The 14,301-nt window shown below is 39.6% G+C and overlaps 1 protein-coding gene across 3 annotated transcripts in view; it reads right to left on the bottom strand.

Moving 5' to 3' along the window:
* Positions 1-3,940: 3,940 nt before the first annotated feature.
* The window catches only part of pkib (protein kinase (cAMP-dependent, catalytic) inhibitor beta), a 28,833-nt gene continuing 18,472 nt past the window's right edge, over positions 3,941-14,301 (bottom strand). For all 3 annotated transcript variants that reach the window (XM_044170963.1, XM_044170962.1, XM_044170961.1), the window contains 2 exons: positions 7,125-7,278; positions 3,941-5,970 (listed from right to left, as the gene is read on the bottom strand). In XM_044170963.1, coding sequence (XP_044026898.1) covers positions 5,888-5,970; positions 7,125-7,266 — 225 coding nt within the window. In that variant the 5' untranslated portion in view covers positions 7,267-7,278 and the 3' untranslated portion in view covers positions 3,941-5,887. The remainder of the gene's footprint in view (positions 5,971-7,124; positions 7,279-14,301) is intronic.

The raw sequence follows: 14,301 nt of genomic DNA, 5'->3' as shown, positions 1-14,301 counted from the left end.
CCCACGTCTGGATGGCCTCAGTGGCAGTCTTATCATCCACCCTCCCTCCCTTTCTCTATTTCTGTCTCTCTCTATATGCCTCTATAACACTTGCTGTCTCCTCCACAGCAGCTAGATCACTCACTCACTGGCCTTGTCATGGGGGTGAGAGAGGAAGAGAGATAGAAATTGAAAAGGAGAGCGTAGTGGGCTACCTAAAGGCTGCAGCTGCTGTTTATTCACTTAGCTTCGATTGATAACAGAGCGTTTGGCTCTAACCTGTCTGTGAGAGGAACCACAATGCATTTCTGTGAGACAATTACACAAGTTTTCTTGAGGAAAGCCAATAGCTAACCGCTTATACCATACTATTCAATTATGTAAGAAGACAGAGAGCTTTCCTCTCCACTGCTTTTCTGTTCTGTGGAATTAGAAACATGCTGTCTAGTTATTTTTGATTTGTAAAAGTGTGAACTGTCAGGTTCACAGTATAAGAGATTAATGTTAACATTTAGGGCTGGCAGTTTGTTACATCCAAAGCTATTTTAAAATATTGTTTCCACATTGACTTCTTCTCATTTTGGTTTCTTTTCCTATTTTCTATTATAAAAATGAAAAGCTACAAGGTCAAATTTGCTCTCACTTGCAGCTACAAGGGCCTGATACCTTGCCATACCCAGTTGACATCATGCATATGCCTCCTTTGCTCATTGCAGCCAAAGCCTTCAAATCAATTCTTAACCTCCCCTCATGCTATTAAAAAGCATGACTGCATACAATAAGGCCCAAGCTTCTCTCAAGGCTAGGTTACCCTAGCAACAAGTTACGTAGAAACAGTCTGGGCGAAGGAGCTACCTCAGAGGAGAGGAGGATGCCTGAGAGTGGAGGTGGAGACTAACAGGGATATTTTAGCAAAAACAATGAGTCTCAAATGGATTACACATTTCTGTTTTGCTTGAATAAATGACCAATTTTAATACATAAATGTACCATATGCAGTAGAGCCATTGCTCTGTATTTAATAAAAAATGTTTCTGTTACACATCTATTGACCACAGCATCAGATAACAAACATAATGTATTGTACACAGTGTTTAACAGTGGTTGTGTCTGCAGAGAGACAAAGAGCCCTTGGGTGTATGGATGGTCTCATCTCCTGTCAGCAGGGATTCTGGGACGCAGCCAGACAACCAGCCTTCATGATCACAAAGGTTCACTCATGGCTTCCAAACAAATTCTGTACACACACGCCCTTCATTATAAACCTCCACCTCCACAGGTTTGGAGCAGTATTTGAGACGATTAAACCAAAACTAATTCAAAAAGTGTTGAATTTTTGTCGAATCACTCCCTACTGCTGTATGAGCATCGAGACAACACTGGGTGTGTCCAAGTAAAACTCCTTACTGGGTTTAAAACTGAACGTTATGGAGCAGGAATGTGAAACCAGAACCACCAAATCATGATTTTAGTCACCATGTTTATGTAACTTAAGGTATTTATATAAATATTGTTGTAAAAATTGCATTTCAGCCATTTTCTTTGTACCAGACATAACAAAGAAAGTCTCCCGTAGGTTTAGGAGCATGACGTGGGGTGAATGATAATTTAGTGAATGTCTCCATCTGCTGCACACCCACAGGAACTGCTGCATTATGTAACAGGAGCGTACTAACTTGGCCATTCTGGAAGGAATAGAAAGAGTGCTCGCTTCAAGTGCTCCTTATACGCTCTTACTTTACAATTCAGAGGATGTTAAAAATAATTGCCGCCATTTCAAGTGCCTTTGTGCATTTCAAGAGATGGTGGCTGTAATCAAATGGAATAGAGCAATGTAGTACTTAGCAGAAGAAAAAAGTAGAAAAGTGTATACTTTGTTTTTGTTTTAATTTGGCAAAAGCTTGATACATTACCTCCAGCCACCGAACCACCAACACCATTTTTATAGCTGCATAAGCTACATCATAAAAACTCAGGCTTCCCCTTGAATCTACTGATTTAGTTGGCCATGCTTGTGTTGTCAACCTGCAGCAGTAGTAGGCAGCATAGCGTTGATACAGTATAACATACAAAACAACCTCTGCACTATTGCAAAACAAAGGGTGTGTCTGATCAGCTGATTCAGGTAAAAAAAAAGTATTTAAGTATTTGAATAAGTATTATTATTTATAATCACTTGTAGTTAATAAAAAAAAAAGAAAGAAAAAGGAAAAAGAAATTCCATTGTCATGACACCCAAATATAAAACTGCTGTGGAGTGTGAATTTGAAAGCTATAGTCATCAAAATCAAAATTGTTTATCCTCTGAGACCATGAATAAGCAACCTGTCTATATTGAGATATCTTGGGTTCAAAGTTAATGTTTAGGCCTGAGGGTGACGCTACAGAAAAACCCATGGAGTCCAGACTGGAAAGGATTCATCCTCTGGGCAGCATGAAGCCTTTTATGGCAATTTGTCCGTTAGCTTTTGAAACTTCTTGTGTATAAGTGACACTTACTGCAGAGTTCTTGCTCTCCATTTAGTCTTATAGACAGGCTCGTTGGATCATAAACTCAGTACTCAGGACTTGTACTCAGTTTATTTACAACATTTTTGGTCCTCCGACCTTCATCAGAATTCAAAATTCATTTATTTTACCTCATTTGCGTGATGAAATCATGAATACATTAATCTTATCTGATGAAGGTCTGAGGACCGATACACCGTAAATAAAGTGAGCAAAAGTGAGCAACACTGTGTCGGATTTCTTTTTTGGTTCTTTCACTTGTGTAGAAGTGAAACCTTTGGCCTGATGGTGGTGCTTCGACCTGACGGCTGCGTGAGAGGAAAGGTCAGCAAAAGTATTAGCAATCCTCCATTAATATCCATATCAAATTTCGTGTCAGTCTGGCCAGACTAGTCCTTCAGCGTTAGGCCCCTTCGCTTGTGGGGCTCAAACTGTATGTCATTAAACACTGATATGATAGGGTTGATCAATATCATAATTACAAAAAACAATCAAATCATTATCATCATCAAACATGCAGCCATCTTTCTCATCACTATTACAAACAGCAAAACTCAAACTCAAATTTTAAAAATTCTAAAAAGAGTACGCCACTGATTTATCATTGCACTCCTATAACACTGTCGGACTCATGATGGACAGTTTTACAAAAGAATCAAAATCATTGCAGCAGAACCAGAGATGTCATCTTTTTTTATTCCACGCATTCTTCTTCCTTGTCAAAACCTGGCGCCTGCGTTACCCACAATGCAACGTGACGGGCGACAGTTCGGTCAGAGATGTTGTGCTAGTAGCGGCTAATGTAGTCTCCAGCAGAGATGAGCAGCGGGCTACAGAGGTCTGGTAAGATCACTTCTTTCTAACGCCACACCCCCAGATTTTAAAACTTTTCAGACGCAACTGATGCTGACTCAAGTGACATCACTTGAGGACATTTATCAGACTTCACACAGCTCTGTCTGGAGACACAAAAGACTATAACTTTTAACACCTTTTTTTCACAACTACAGTAGTACTCCACAAGACCTGTAAACAGACTCTGATGTGTATTATTGGTGGTGTTCCCCTTTAAGTTTTAAGACTTTTAAGTCTTTCTGCTCTACCTGCTACTAAGTAGATAGACTTAGCACGCAGAACTCCTTCTCTCTGATAAAATGAGTTTACAATGGCGACAGCTGCTATAATATATTTGGGGATTCATCAGCTACTGTTCCATGTAGACAAAGATTGTCCATACAAATGTCCATGTCAATTCACCAAAGTGGTGTACTGACCATGCCCTCCACAGAGCCCTGCCGCTAGCGTGGCTAAAGACACTCTAAATACTAAATGATATCATAATCACTTAAATATTGTCATTATTTCCAACATGCCGTGGCTATGCCAAAATGTATAGGTCAACCACTAGTATTGAGGGCCTTTCAAAGAAATGACACTATTCAACACACAGATGTATATGTAAAGCTTGTGGGTTTAATATGGCAATTTTCACCACCAGATAGAATCAACATAAAGGATCCAATCCAGCAAAGTAAAATATATGCACCACAGAGATCAGGACACTACAAAATACACCTCTGATTCATCGACCCCCAAAAAAGTGTTGATCATACAGCTTCAGATAGACCATAAACATCATCCTCATCAGAATTAGTAGTAGTACAGCATCAAAACAGAGGCTGGGCAGCAGCACACCAGGCTTTCCTTGTTGCATTTGTGAAACATCCACATAAAGACAGCCACCGGCAAAACATCTTCAAATAGAGACAATTACAGAACATCGTTTCTTTGTGGGTACAGTATGTGAATAAAGTCTGGTAATCATACAGGCAGCATGTATGACACACATTATACTACAATACAGCACAGTATATACACAGTAGCAGTGAGTGGCTAGCTGACAAATGTGGATTGCTGCGTTTCTCACTCTCCGTCTTGCATCTTATTCACAGCTCTGCTTATGTGTTGATGAGTGTGAACAGACTTTTCTCCGTGCGGAAAGTGTACTGCCATTTTCGCACTCAAAACACATTGTGGCGTTGGTGTTGCTTGATGCTTGCTCCCGTGCCCAGTCAGCGGGCATATGCTGCTGTTGCTATAAGAAGCACGCGCGAGGAGCCTCGCGCTGCAAAAAAAAAAAAAAAAAAAGCCCTGCTGAAGTTTACACAAAACTGACTGCGTTTCTGACAGTATACAGTAGGAGTGTAGGACCTGGACCAGATGCAGGTCTGCAGAATGTTACAAAAAAGTGTTTTTTCTTTCATTTACAGTTCAAGCAGTAAAGAGGTGTTATGATACCTCCTATTAAAACAGGAAATATCAGTAGCCCAAAATAGTCAATAACAGTACTTCACAGAGAATGAACACAACACAGGTTTTCGGTTGTGAACTGCCACTAGGCACATTTTCAGAGGTTTGGAAAATGAAGAGACTTTTAAAAGCAGCCTTGAGCAAAAAACAAAAGGAAATCTTTGACTTTTCTCAGTATTATAATGAAGCAGTGTGTACATTGCTGGCAGTGGGACACTATTTTCTAAAGGAATGTCTCAAGATATGGACGGCTCCACGTTATCACCTCGGACACCTAAAAAATAAATGGATCAAATCCCTGGTCGTTGTTGCTAGGATGAAAACAGTCTCGTGATGAGGGGTAAAAACTGTACATTTCTAATGTAGATATACTGTACAACAGCCTCAGATTTGAAAACATACAGTAGATCATACACATTTAGTGTAAAAGGATAAGTGAGCAAGACAACACAAAGAGTTCTCAGTTTTCTTAAATCTACAGTTTTCTTATGTCACATGTGCCATTTTGCATCCAGCTGGATTAAAAAGCTTCGAGCCACTAAAGGCTGCTATCAAAGCCCTCCTACTATTGTCAGTGTAAAATAACACACATCACTATAAAACAAAAATTAGCAGGAAATGCAAGGACATGGTACACATTACAGTTTGACTTATGAGAACCTGTTAAGTTTTAAATAAATCATACAAAAATAGTAGTGTACAGTATACAATCTGTCATGGTCCCTTTGATTCTCAGTGTAGTGTCTGCGGTGAGTGTTTAGCTCACCTATACACACACACACACACACACACACACACACACACACACACACACACACACACAGACACAGACACAGACTCACTGGTTCATAACTAAGTGATGTCTGACTCTTTTCAGATAGTGCTGAGTGCCAAACAGTCCTAAGCTCCTGGCTCCAGTCCTTGGGGAGTCGGTCCCTCACTCTCCCTTCGTGGCTCAGCTGCTTTGCAAACAGACTGACTCTCCACAAGATAATCACTCTTTCTCCCACAGGTCGCCCTCTATCTCGTTCCTCATCCCGTCTCACAGGTTATCTTTGCAGGTCTCCGGGGGAGGTAAATTAACGAGTCCCTACGATCCCTCTTTCCCCTCTGAGCTCTCCGGCGGCGCTGGAGGCTCCTCCGCCGTGGGTGACTGGGCCCCTCCCGGACCATCTGCACGCAAACCCAAAAAGACACAAGTAGAAATATGTTGCAGTCACTTTCAAGGGCAAAAAGAAAGAATTAGACTTTCCAAAGCAATTGCTGATCAATACAAATGTCCTTATGGTTATTACATCACTAGGTGCTGACATGTTTTGCTTTTGAGTCATTTTATGGCCCCTGTTGTGTGAAAAAAACAGCAAAGCCAGTTTTAAAACCGTCACAAAAATCAAGTGTGTTTCTCACACATCTGGGACTAATTTGGGGCTATAGGGGGAAAATGCATCATGTCCAGAACTCCAGGATCATGGGGAGACAAGCGTAATGTAACAAAACGTTGTTAATTAATTGGCAATAAAACTATTGAGCCTGACAGTCTGCAAGTCAAGATTTGAGAGTGCACAGAGATGGGCTTGTAAGGACAGAACAAGAGTTAGCAAAGCCAGATTTGTACTTCATACATTTTTGGAGCATGCAAGACAAATTGTGTCATCATATTTAAATTAGCAGCATGCTTGTTTGCTTGCTACCCATGTAGCCAAAAATACTCAGCCCAACAGTGCTCTATATTTGGCCCGCGTGGTAGCCACACTTATGCCAGAGTCGTGATGAATGACTTAGGATGATTCTGGCATGGAATTGGCAAGTTATAGCCAATTCCCAAGTGGCAATCCTAGCCCACAGCTGGCCCGAATGCTTCTAACTGGAGCTGATTCTCAACGCTAAGTCTTCAGGCCCAAATCTTTGCCATATCTGGCAGCCATATATGGACCCGAGCTGGGCCCGAAGGACCAAACGTCACAGCCGAGTGTGCTCAGCTACCGGGGTAGCTAGCAGTATCAGGCCTGGGTTGAGTTTAAATTAGAAGTGACGTGTCTTCATGTTTAATTTGGCTATTTCCCAGTCCCATCATCCTTTCTTTGTCTAAAAGACTTTAACTGTTAAAAAGTATATACATCCCAACAACCAGATATGGCCTGTTAAAGTTAGACCAAAGGTCATGGCAGGTAACCTTTTTACATTCAAGTACTCAGACTCTAGCAAGATTGACAGATTTTGAACTGTGCATGATATCAGGACTTGCACTACAAATTCAAGTTGATTACAGATTACAGAACGTGTGCTCAATATTGTAATAATGAAAACGAAAAGATTGCGTACTTTACCTTTGAGGGACAGCTCAGCCAGCTTAAGAGGCAGGTCGCCAGGGTTTACGCCCGCAGGAGAGCCCAGGATGTCAGGCAGGGCATTTCTCCTCCCAGAGCGCCCCGAGGAGGCAAAGTCCAACACTGGCTCCACCTCCGTCATCTCAGGACCCCTCTATGATAAAAACAGGGACACGGTACCATGTTACATTTATGCCTGACCTTGAAAATAGTGCTTTATAACAAGAAAAGAAGAGTACACTTTGGATAGCTTAGCAGTCCTGTAACAGTATGGACTGAAACAGTAACAACACACTGGTTTGTTACAATATGAAAACTTGTAAATTAGAGTGTTAAACAATATACAGTATTTCACAATAAATTCAGCAGATATCTTTCTACGCTAACATGCGATGGAAACATCATTAATTGACTATATTTCAGTGTAATTTAAAAGTTATCCGTGATATTAGCTGAATCATTAGCTGTACAGTTACAGTATTACTGCTTTGTTTGCTCTGTTAGTTCGTTAGCTAGCTCTCGCTAACGAGTCTGCTGGACAGTTAGATAGCTAATAGCAAAGGAAGCACAACTGTAGTGATTACAGTACCACACACTGGCGCAAATTACATGGGGTTCAGAGTCTTTAACTCGTAGCCATCAGTTAGCATAGATGGGAAAACCCATGTGTAGGAAAGTAAGAAACGTGAAGGAAACATCAAGTCAACTTAACATTATTCACTGTTTTTTACTGTAAATTCTCAAAGTCATTCATGATATGATATAAGCTGAATTAATATTAACTGAAAAGTTACGATATTATTGGATTGTTTGCTTGGTTTGTCCAAAAGACTAATTACTTTAGCTAGAGCTAGCTAACTGGTCTACTGCACAGGTGGATAGCTAATAGCAAAAGAAGCAGACTTGTTGTAATGTTAAATAATCAAAATGTGCATTTCAGCCTGATTTATAACAGATTGACATAAATTACACGAGGTTCAGGGTCTCATTACTATGACCATCAAACAAGTGTGCTTTTGTTATGTATGGGGAAACCCCCTGTAAGTACAGTAACTAAGTTCTACTCCAAGCACATTTTAAATGATCTTCCCTAAGCTGATGTTTACCCCGGTAATTGTAATGACATTCTAATGATATTACGTTTGAAATGATTGATATGTTAAATTTTGAGTAATACAGAGCACAGACGTGGCCATTTATCTTGACATATCTCAGAAAACAAAATGTACCTCATCTGTTCGGTGATTTGAGCGTCAAGAGAAAAGATTTATCATTGGAGCGGAGGATGTGTCTGTCTGGTCTCATGGCAACCAGCTGCTGGGGAGCCAGCTCTAGGCTGCACTCATGACAGGCAGAATTACATCCCTTGTCACACACACACACACACACACACACACACGCACACACACAAATACAGCGAGCTGCTGTTGCCATGGTAACAATACAGAAAAAGTCCCACTGGCAGGTAAACATATGACTAAAATCCATTCTCTCACTATCTCACTTTCTCTTCCCAGTCTCCCTCTTTTGTTGTGTTGCCTCGCTTTAAATAACCATACCATTCTGTGGAGCAAAATCCCATTTCCCATCGCTCTCTTTCAACAAAGGAATGACATGTGAGTTAATGTGTACTTGCAGCTATAAACTCACACACATACACACTTGCACACACACACACGCAGTCTAAATCGCCAGAAAAAGGGCCACAGGTTGGCCATCTGTTAGCCTCAAGCGCTATTGTAGCTTAGCCACTGAGCTCATATAAGCCACAGTAGTGCATTGTAGCTTTTTTTTTTTTTTTTAAATAATTCCATATTTCCTCCAACACTTTCACATAATCACATGTTGACCACTAAGCCCATGACTCTGCACACAGAGGGAGGAATGGGCGATGCAGTGTAAACATAATCAAATTGTAGCTTTTGCGTGGCTTTGTTTGATTAAAGGTGACAGATGTAGCATTTTTGAACCTCAATATATAATTTTCAAATTAATTGTGCTACCTATGATTACCAGAAATTATTGATAGTCTTTATTTAAGAGCAGAAATAATGAAATCTATAACCACATTACCCATAAGGTCTATGTCCACCCTCTCCCCTCAGCATCCTTGGCTTTACTGTACAGGATAAACATACAGTAAGATACTAATAATTAATGCAGTAATGATTTACTGATGACAAATGCTGTTGCACATTTATGTTGATGTTTATGTTCAGTTATGTTGTGCCCTGTCAAACACCTTACAACAGCCTAGTCCAATCAGGGCCACAGCCAGGGTTTAAATACTGAGGTCATAAGTCCTCCCGACGCACCCCCCACCACCCTCAGAATCATGTGACCAGAAACCAGAAAGAAGTTTGATATTTATATTTATCTAATTATTTTGATTTTTCTTTGGATTTTTCATATTTTGTTCAGTTAACTGTTCAATTATACTTTCTTTGATTTTTAGATTTCCCGACATAAAGGTCTAAATGATGTTTCAAAGCCTTGCTGAAGGCTTATTCATTTATTATTTTGTTGGCATCAAAATAGTCAAATTTAAATGTACTGAGTGATAAAATATCCACCATAGGGCTGTCACATATTTAAAAAATCAAGTTTGAATGAATCTGAATGCAATCCATGTAGCCTAATCTGAATTCCGTTCATTAGCGGTGCCTCTGCTGCCTCACAGAGTCTTACAGAGTCCTCTCAGCTCTTTTAATTACGTCATTTTGTTGCATCCTCTTCTTCTGCAATGTTTAAAGGCACCCAACTGGAGAATTAGTGCCACAAACTGTTTATCTCTATGCAGCGATTCCTAATTTTGTGGGTCAAACAGGTCAGAGGGATAGCATTTTGGGAACCCCACCACCTGTTGGAGTACAAGGGACAGCCTGTATTTCACTTTTGAAAAGCCCTAATCCACCATTAGTATGTTTTCAATTGTAGAACGTGGCTCCCCCCATGTTGCTAAACACCATAAATTTACATAAAAATACAGAGAACGTGGCCTCAATATCCTCTACGACCACTCCAACTTCAGGTCAACTGATTGTCAATGAAAAGCTAGGATTTATCTGTTAATCTGGATAATTAAAAATAGACTTTGCCTGAAATATTGACTTGCTGTTGTCAGGTCCACAGTGACCTTCTATTTAATACCAGATACTGGCCACAACCCCCCGAGGCTGATGTGACAGCTTTCCAGTGCGATGTGGGAGGATTTTCCTCAGCAGCTTCAGGATTTTTAGCCTGTAAAACCTGGAGTGGAAGATTCCTCAGTCCACCTTAAGAAGTTATTTCCCCTGCTAAAAAAAATACTTTGTTTTAACATTCAATGATGATTTCAATGTAGCTTAGAGGTTATGATTCTTTGTAATTTTTTGTGTTAATATGAACAAAACATACGAAAAGTACAAAACATGGGCTTTCAGTAGCTTGAATCCAGAACTATCCGTTTCAATAACAGCCTCCACCATTAGTCCAGTCCTAATTAGAACATCTGTTTGGTAACTTTCATTAAACTGTCGGATTAGACATTGAACAGGCAGTGACCCATCACCTGAACAGGTTTATTTTAGTTGATAATCCAACAACAGTTTAGATGGGATTATCTTGTCCAGAGAATTGACCTACATATTCTGATGCCTGCGCCAGCTCAGTCTGACACAGGAACAAGCCGCAGGTATGTTACGCAACAAGGTAGAGTTATAAAAGCCTTTTGACTGAAGAACCGTCAGAGGTCAAGGGAGAACATAAAAGGCTATCTTTTCTTTCTTCTTTTCTTTAAAACTGCAAACATGGGACGGCTCTGCAATTAAATAAAAGCTCATTAATGCTGCAAATTGCTACCTGGGCTATTTCTAAACACAGTGAGCTCTATAATTTTGCAACAAATTATACAGTATGCACTTGAAACATCCTCTGTCTTGCATGGCCGCTATGTAAATAATGATGCAGCTAAAAGTATCCTCTCATATCTTGTCAGTTGGACATGTGCAAATACAAGCCCTTTCATCCATGTCTTCTTCTATGTGTTTAACACAGCAGGTCTGTTGTGTCTCTGAACTTAAATGTTGCAGGGTAATTTTGACAGCACAGGGTATCGTCTCCGATCAAACCTCACAGTGCTCTCAATGCCGCTGTGAGTGGCTCTATTCAGAAGGAGCCTTGCTGGCTTTTGGAGAGAGCGCCTGCTTTTCTAAATGGAAATACAAGTCCAAGGACACTGAGCAAGAAAGCTTGTCTCAACAGACACTGACAGTGAATGGAGGCTTTCAGCACCACGGACAGAGCAAGAGAAAGAGCGACAAACAGAAAGAGATGCAGAGAGCTTGATAATTTGGACTTGCAACCAACACCGACATATCGCCCCTTTGTTGTGTGTAGAAAATGTCAAAACCAAACTCTATTCAAGATCCTGGCAAATAAATTTTCCTTTGGTATCGACAAATGCTTCACATCTTGCAGAACTTGACTGGAGACCTTTCAGAAACAGTCAGGATCCAGCCCTCAGTTCAGTATACAGCTAATACCCCAAGAAGCTCTTGTGACAACTTTTAGAAGTGGTTTGGTAGTCATTCCAACCAACTTCTGCCACAAAAACACACTATGTAGAGCGTTAGCAACATGCTTAAATGTACCAGTAGTTCTCAATCATTTCTAAAAGACCAAACCGAGAGCATGTAATAATTTGGCAATACTGATGCCAATACAATACATGGGGTTTAGTACCAATGCCAAAATGATACTTTTTTCCAAAACATTACTTTGAGGAATATAAATGCCCCCGCCCAAAACACTGTTGTTTTTCTTTAAACAAAATTAGCCACGTTTCTCAAATGTTAACTGTTGGCTAAACACAAGCAGTTGCACAGTAACTTTGCCTGAATACAGTCTAAATTTGGTCAAATTATATATTAAATCAGAAACTTTCTGATCAAAGAATAAGTAAAGAACAGTACCAGTCTGACTAGCCAAGGCCAGCTTTTGATACTTGACAGAAACAACCAAAAAGTCTTGAGGTTAAAAACCTAGCCCTTATAACAATTCATTGTTAGTGAATCAATTCTGCACCAGCATTTTCTTAAACCTGCATTAATTGATGTTTTGGCCAGTAAAATGTAGATAACAATTGACATATTATCAGTTGATAGCTAAACGTGTTTAGCAAACAGTTTATTTTTTACACATCCGGCAGACACAGAGCAACATTAGCATTTATTTGGCGCAATGTTTGTGTCCACCTGATGAATGTAAGGCCAATATTCACTCTCTTGTTAGCTCTGTTTTGGTCTCCACCAACTCCATACAAAAAAATCTGTCTCTTTAGCTGCTAAATGCACCATTATGTTCACCAGCTAGTTGCTAACGCTGTCTGTCTGCTGTTGCGGAGCAGGTAAAGTGCAGTGATTTTATCAGAGCTTTTTCTCCGAAAAGAGCTGCCTGCTGAAGATGACACCAAGGAAAACTAAGAGTGATCCAAAACAGTAAAGTAGTTTTGAATGTTATACCAAAACAATGAGCTAAAACGCTTTGTAAAGCTGAGGGAAACTGCAGTCGGGTGATAATTCTCTGTGGGTTTGTGACTATGAGCAACCCCTTTCACAATACACATAGTCATCTGATCCATTACTAACATAAAAATATTGATTAGAGCAGCTTTAACATTTTGTTGTTGGGTGCAGTAGTTGGTTTTGCTAAATTGTAAAGCTGATTTGAACTAGTACTAGTATACTCACTGAAACTTATTGGTTTCAGGCTTGAAAAATATATTATCAGTAATCAGGTACAATATCAAAACTATAATTCAATATATGGGTCATTTCTGACATGTGGATTGTTCAGCTGCATAAAAGAAGCTTTTAGGGAGCCACCTGTACAAAAAAATGCATGAATAAAGGTTTTTGAAAATGTCATGTCCATTACAGTCAGTGGTTATGTCATAATAAATGTGACATGTTTTCTGCATTCTCATCTGCTTGAGTGATTGCAGACACTTGGAAACAGTGTTGTGTTAAGCAATAAACCAGGACAAAGCTCTCTAAATGGGTCAGGAAAACTCTGAAATGTCTGATTCTCAAGTCTCAAAAATTTCATTTTTATTAAACCCAATACTGCAATGACTTGAAAATGGAAGTGAAATGCACAGTCTCAGACACTCCTTATTTTTGCTGGATTGAAAATGTATTAGACCGTGACACCACTTATTGAATCAAACCATAAATCCTGTGAATTTGTACGCTCTATGTGTAGGCTGATAATCAGGGAGAGTTCGGAGTGACCATCTCACTAGAGTTACACTAGCCTATTGTTTGCTCACAGCTTTGCTATCATATACTGTTTTTAATCTGAACTGTATGTGTATGTGTGTCTACATGAAAACAGTCTGTAAAATAATCAGTGAAAACTACCTTCCTTTGCATATTTTATGAAGTGAATTTTTCAGTTGTGTTTCTTATAAATTAATTCTTAATTTCAAAGCTGGACGCACTCAGTTAACTCACTTAAGTTTGTCTTATAGAACTGTTAACCCTTCAAAAAAAAAAATACAAATTTGAGCATGGAGGTTGATTCTTAACCTTGGGTACACATATCTGTATAAAATATGCTACACTCAAGGTTCACTCACAAATTTTCCCCCCTAAAGCTTTGGACTGTATCTCAAATGGAACTTGTATGAACTCCTATCACCTACTTGCCACATACTTGCCATATATTGGATTCTGTTTATGTTAAGAGGCCCTGAAATTTGGTATAACATCAATCAAATACTGTATTTTCAGCCGGAAGTATGGAAACGTCCATATGTTTATACTTTGGGGGACTGCCTGGGGCCCCAAAACCACCCATTTTGCACATTTTTCCCATTTTCAAGGGCCAGTAAATAAAAAATATGACACCTGCTTGTGCCTTTCAGTCATTTGAATCTGCTGTACACCGTTTTGTCTGTGCCCCTACCACATTTACATGTCTGAAGATATTGAGCCCTAGAAATGGCTTCCCGCCTGAGACGTTTTTTTAGGGGGCGAAAATGACAACATTCCCAGGGGCAATAAACTGTGCAATTCTCAAAATTCAGCGAAAATATTTTACAGAATTTATTTTTTGGTGTCAAATAGCATATACATAAAGTTTGAACAAAATCTAAAATGTAAACAAAAACCTCTATCTGATTTGACACAGAATG

Source organism: Siniperca chuatsi, linkage group LG17 (assembly GCF_020085105.1).
Source record: "Siniperca chuatsi isolate FFG_IHB_CAS linkage group LG17, ASM2008510v1, whole genome shotgun sequence".
In the NCBI taxonomy this organism is placed as follows: domain Eukaryota; kingdom Metazoa; phylum Chordata; class Actinopteri; order Centrarchiformes; family Sinipercidae; genus Siniperca; species Siniperca chuatsi.
Note: the sequence above shows the minus strand (reverse complement) of the source record. Positions and strands in the feature narration are given on the sequence as shown.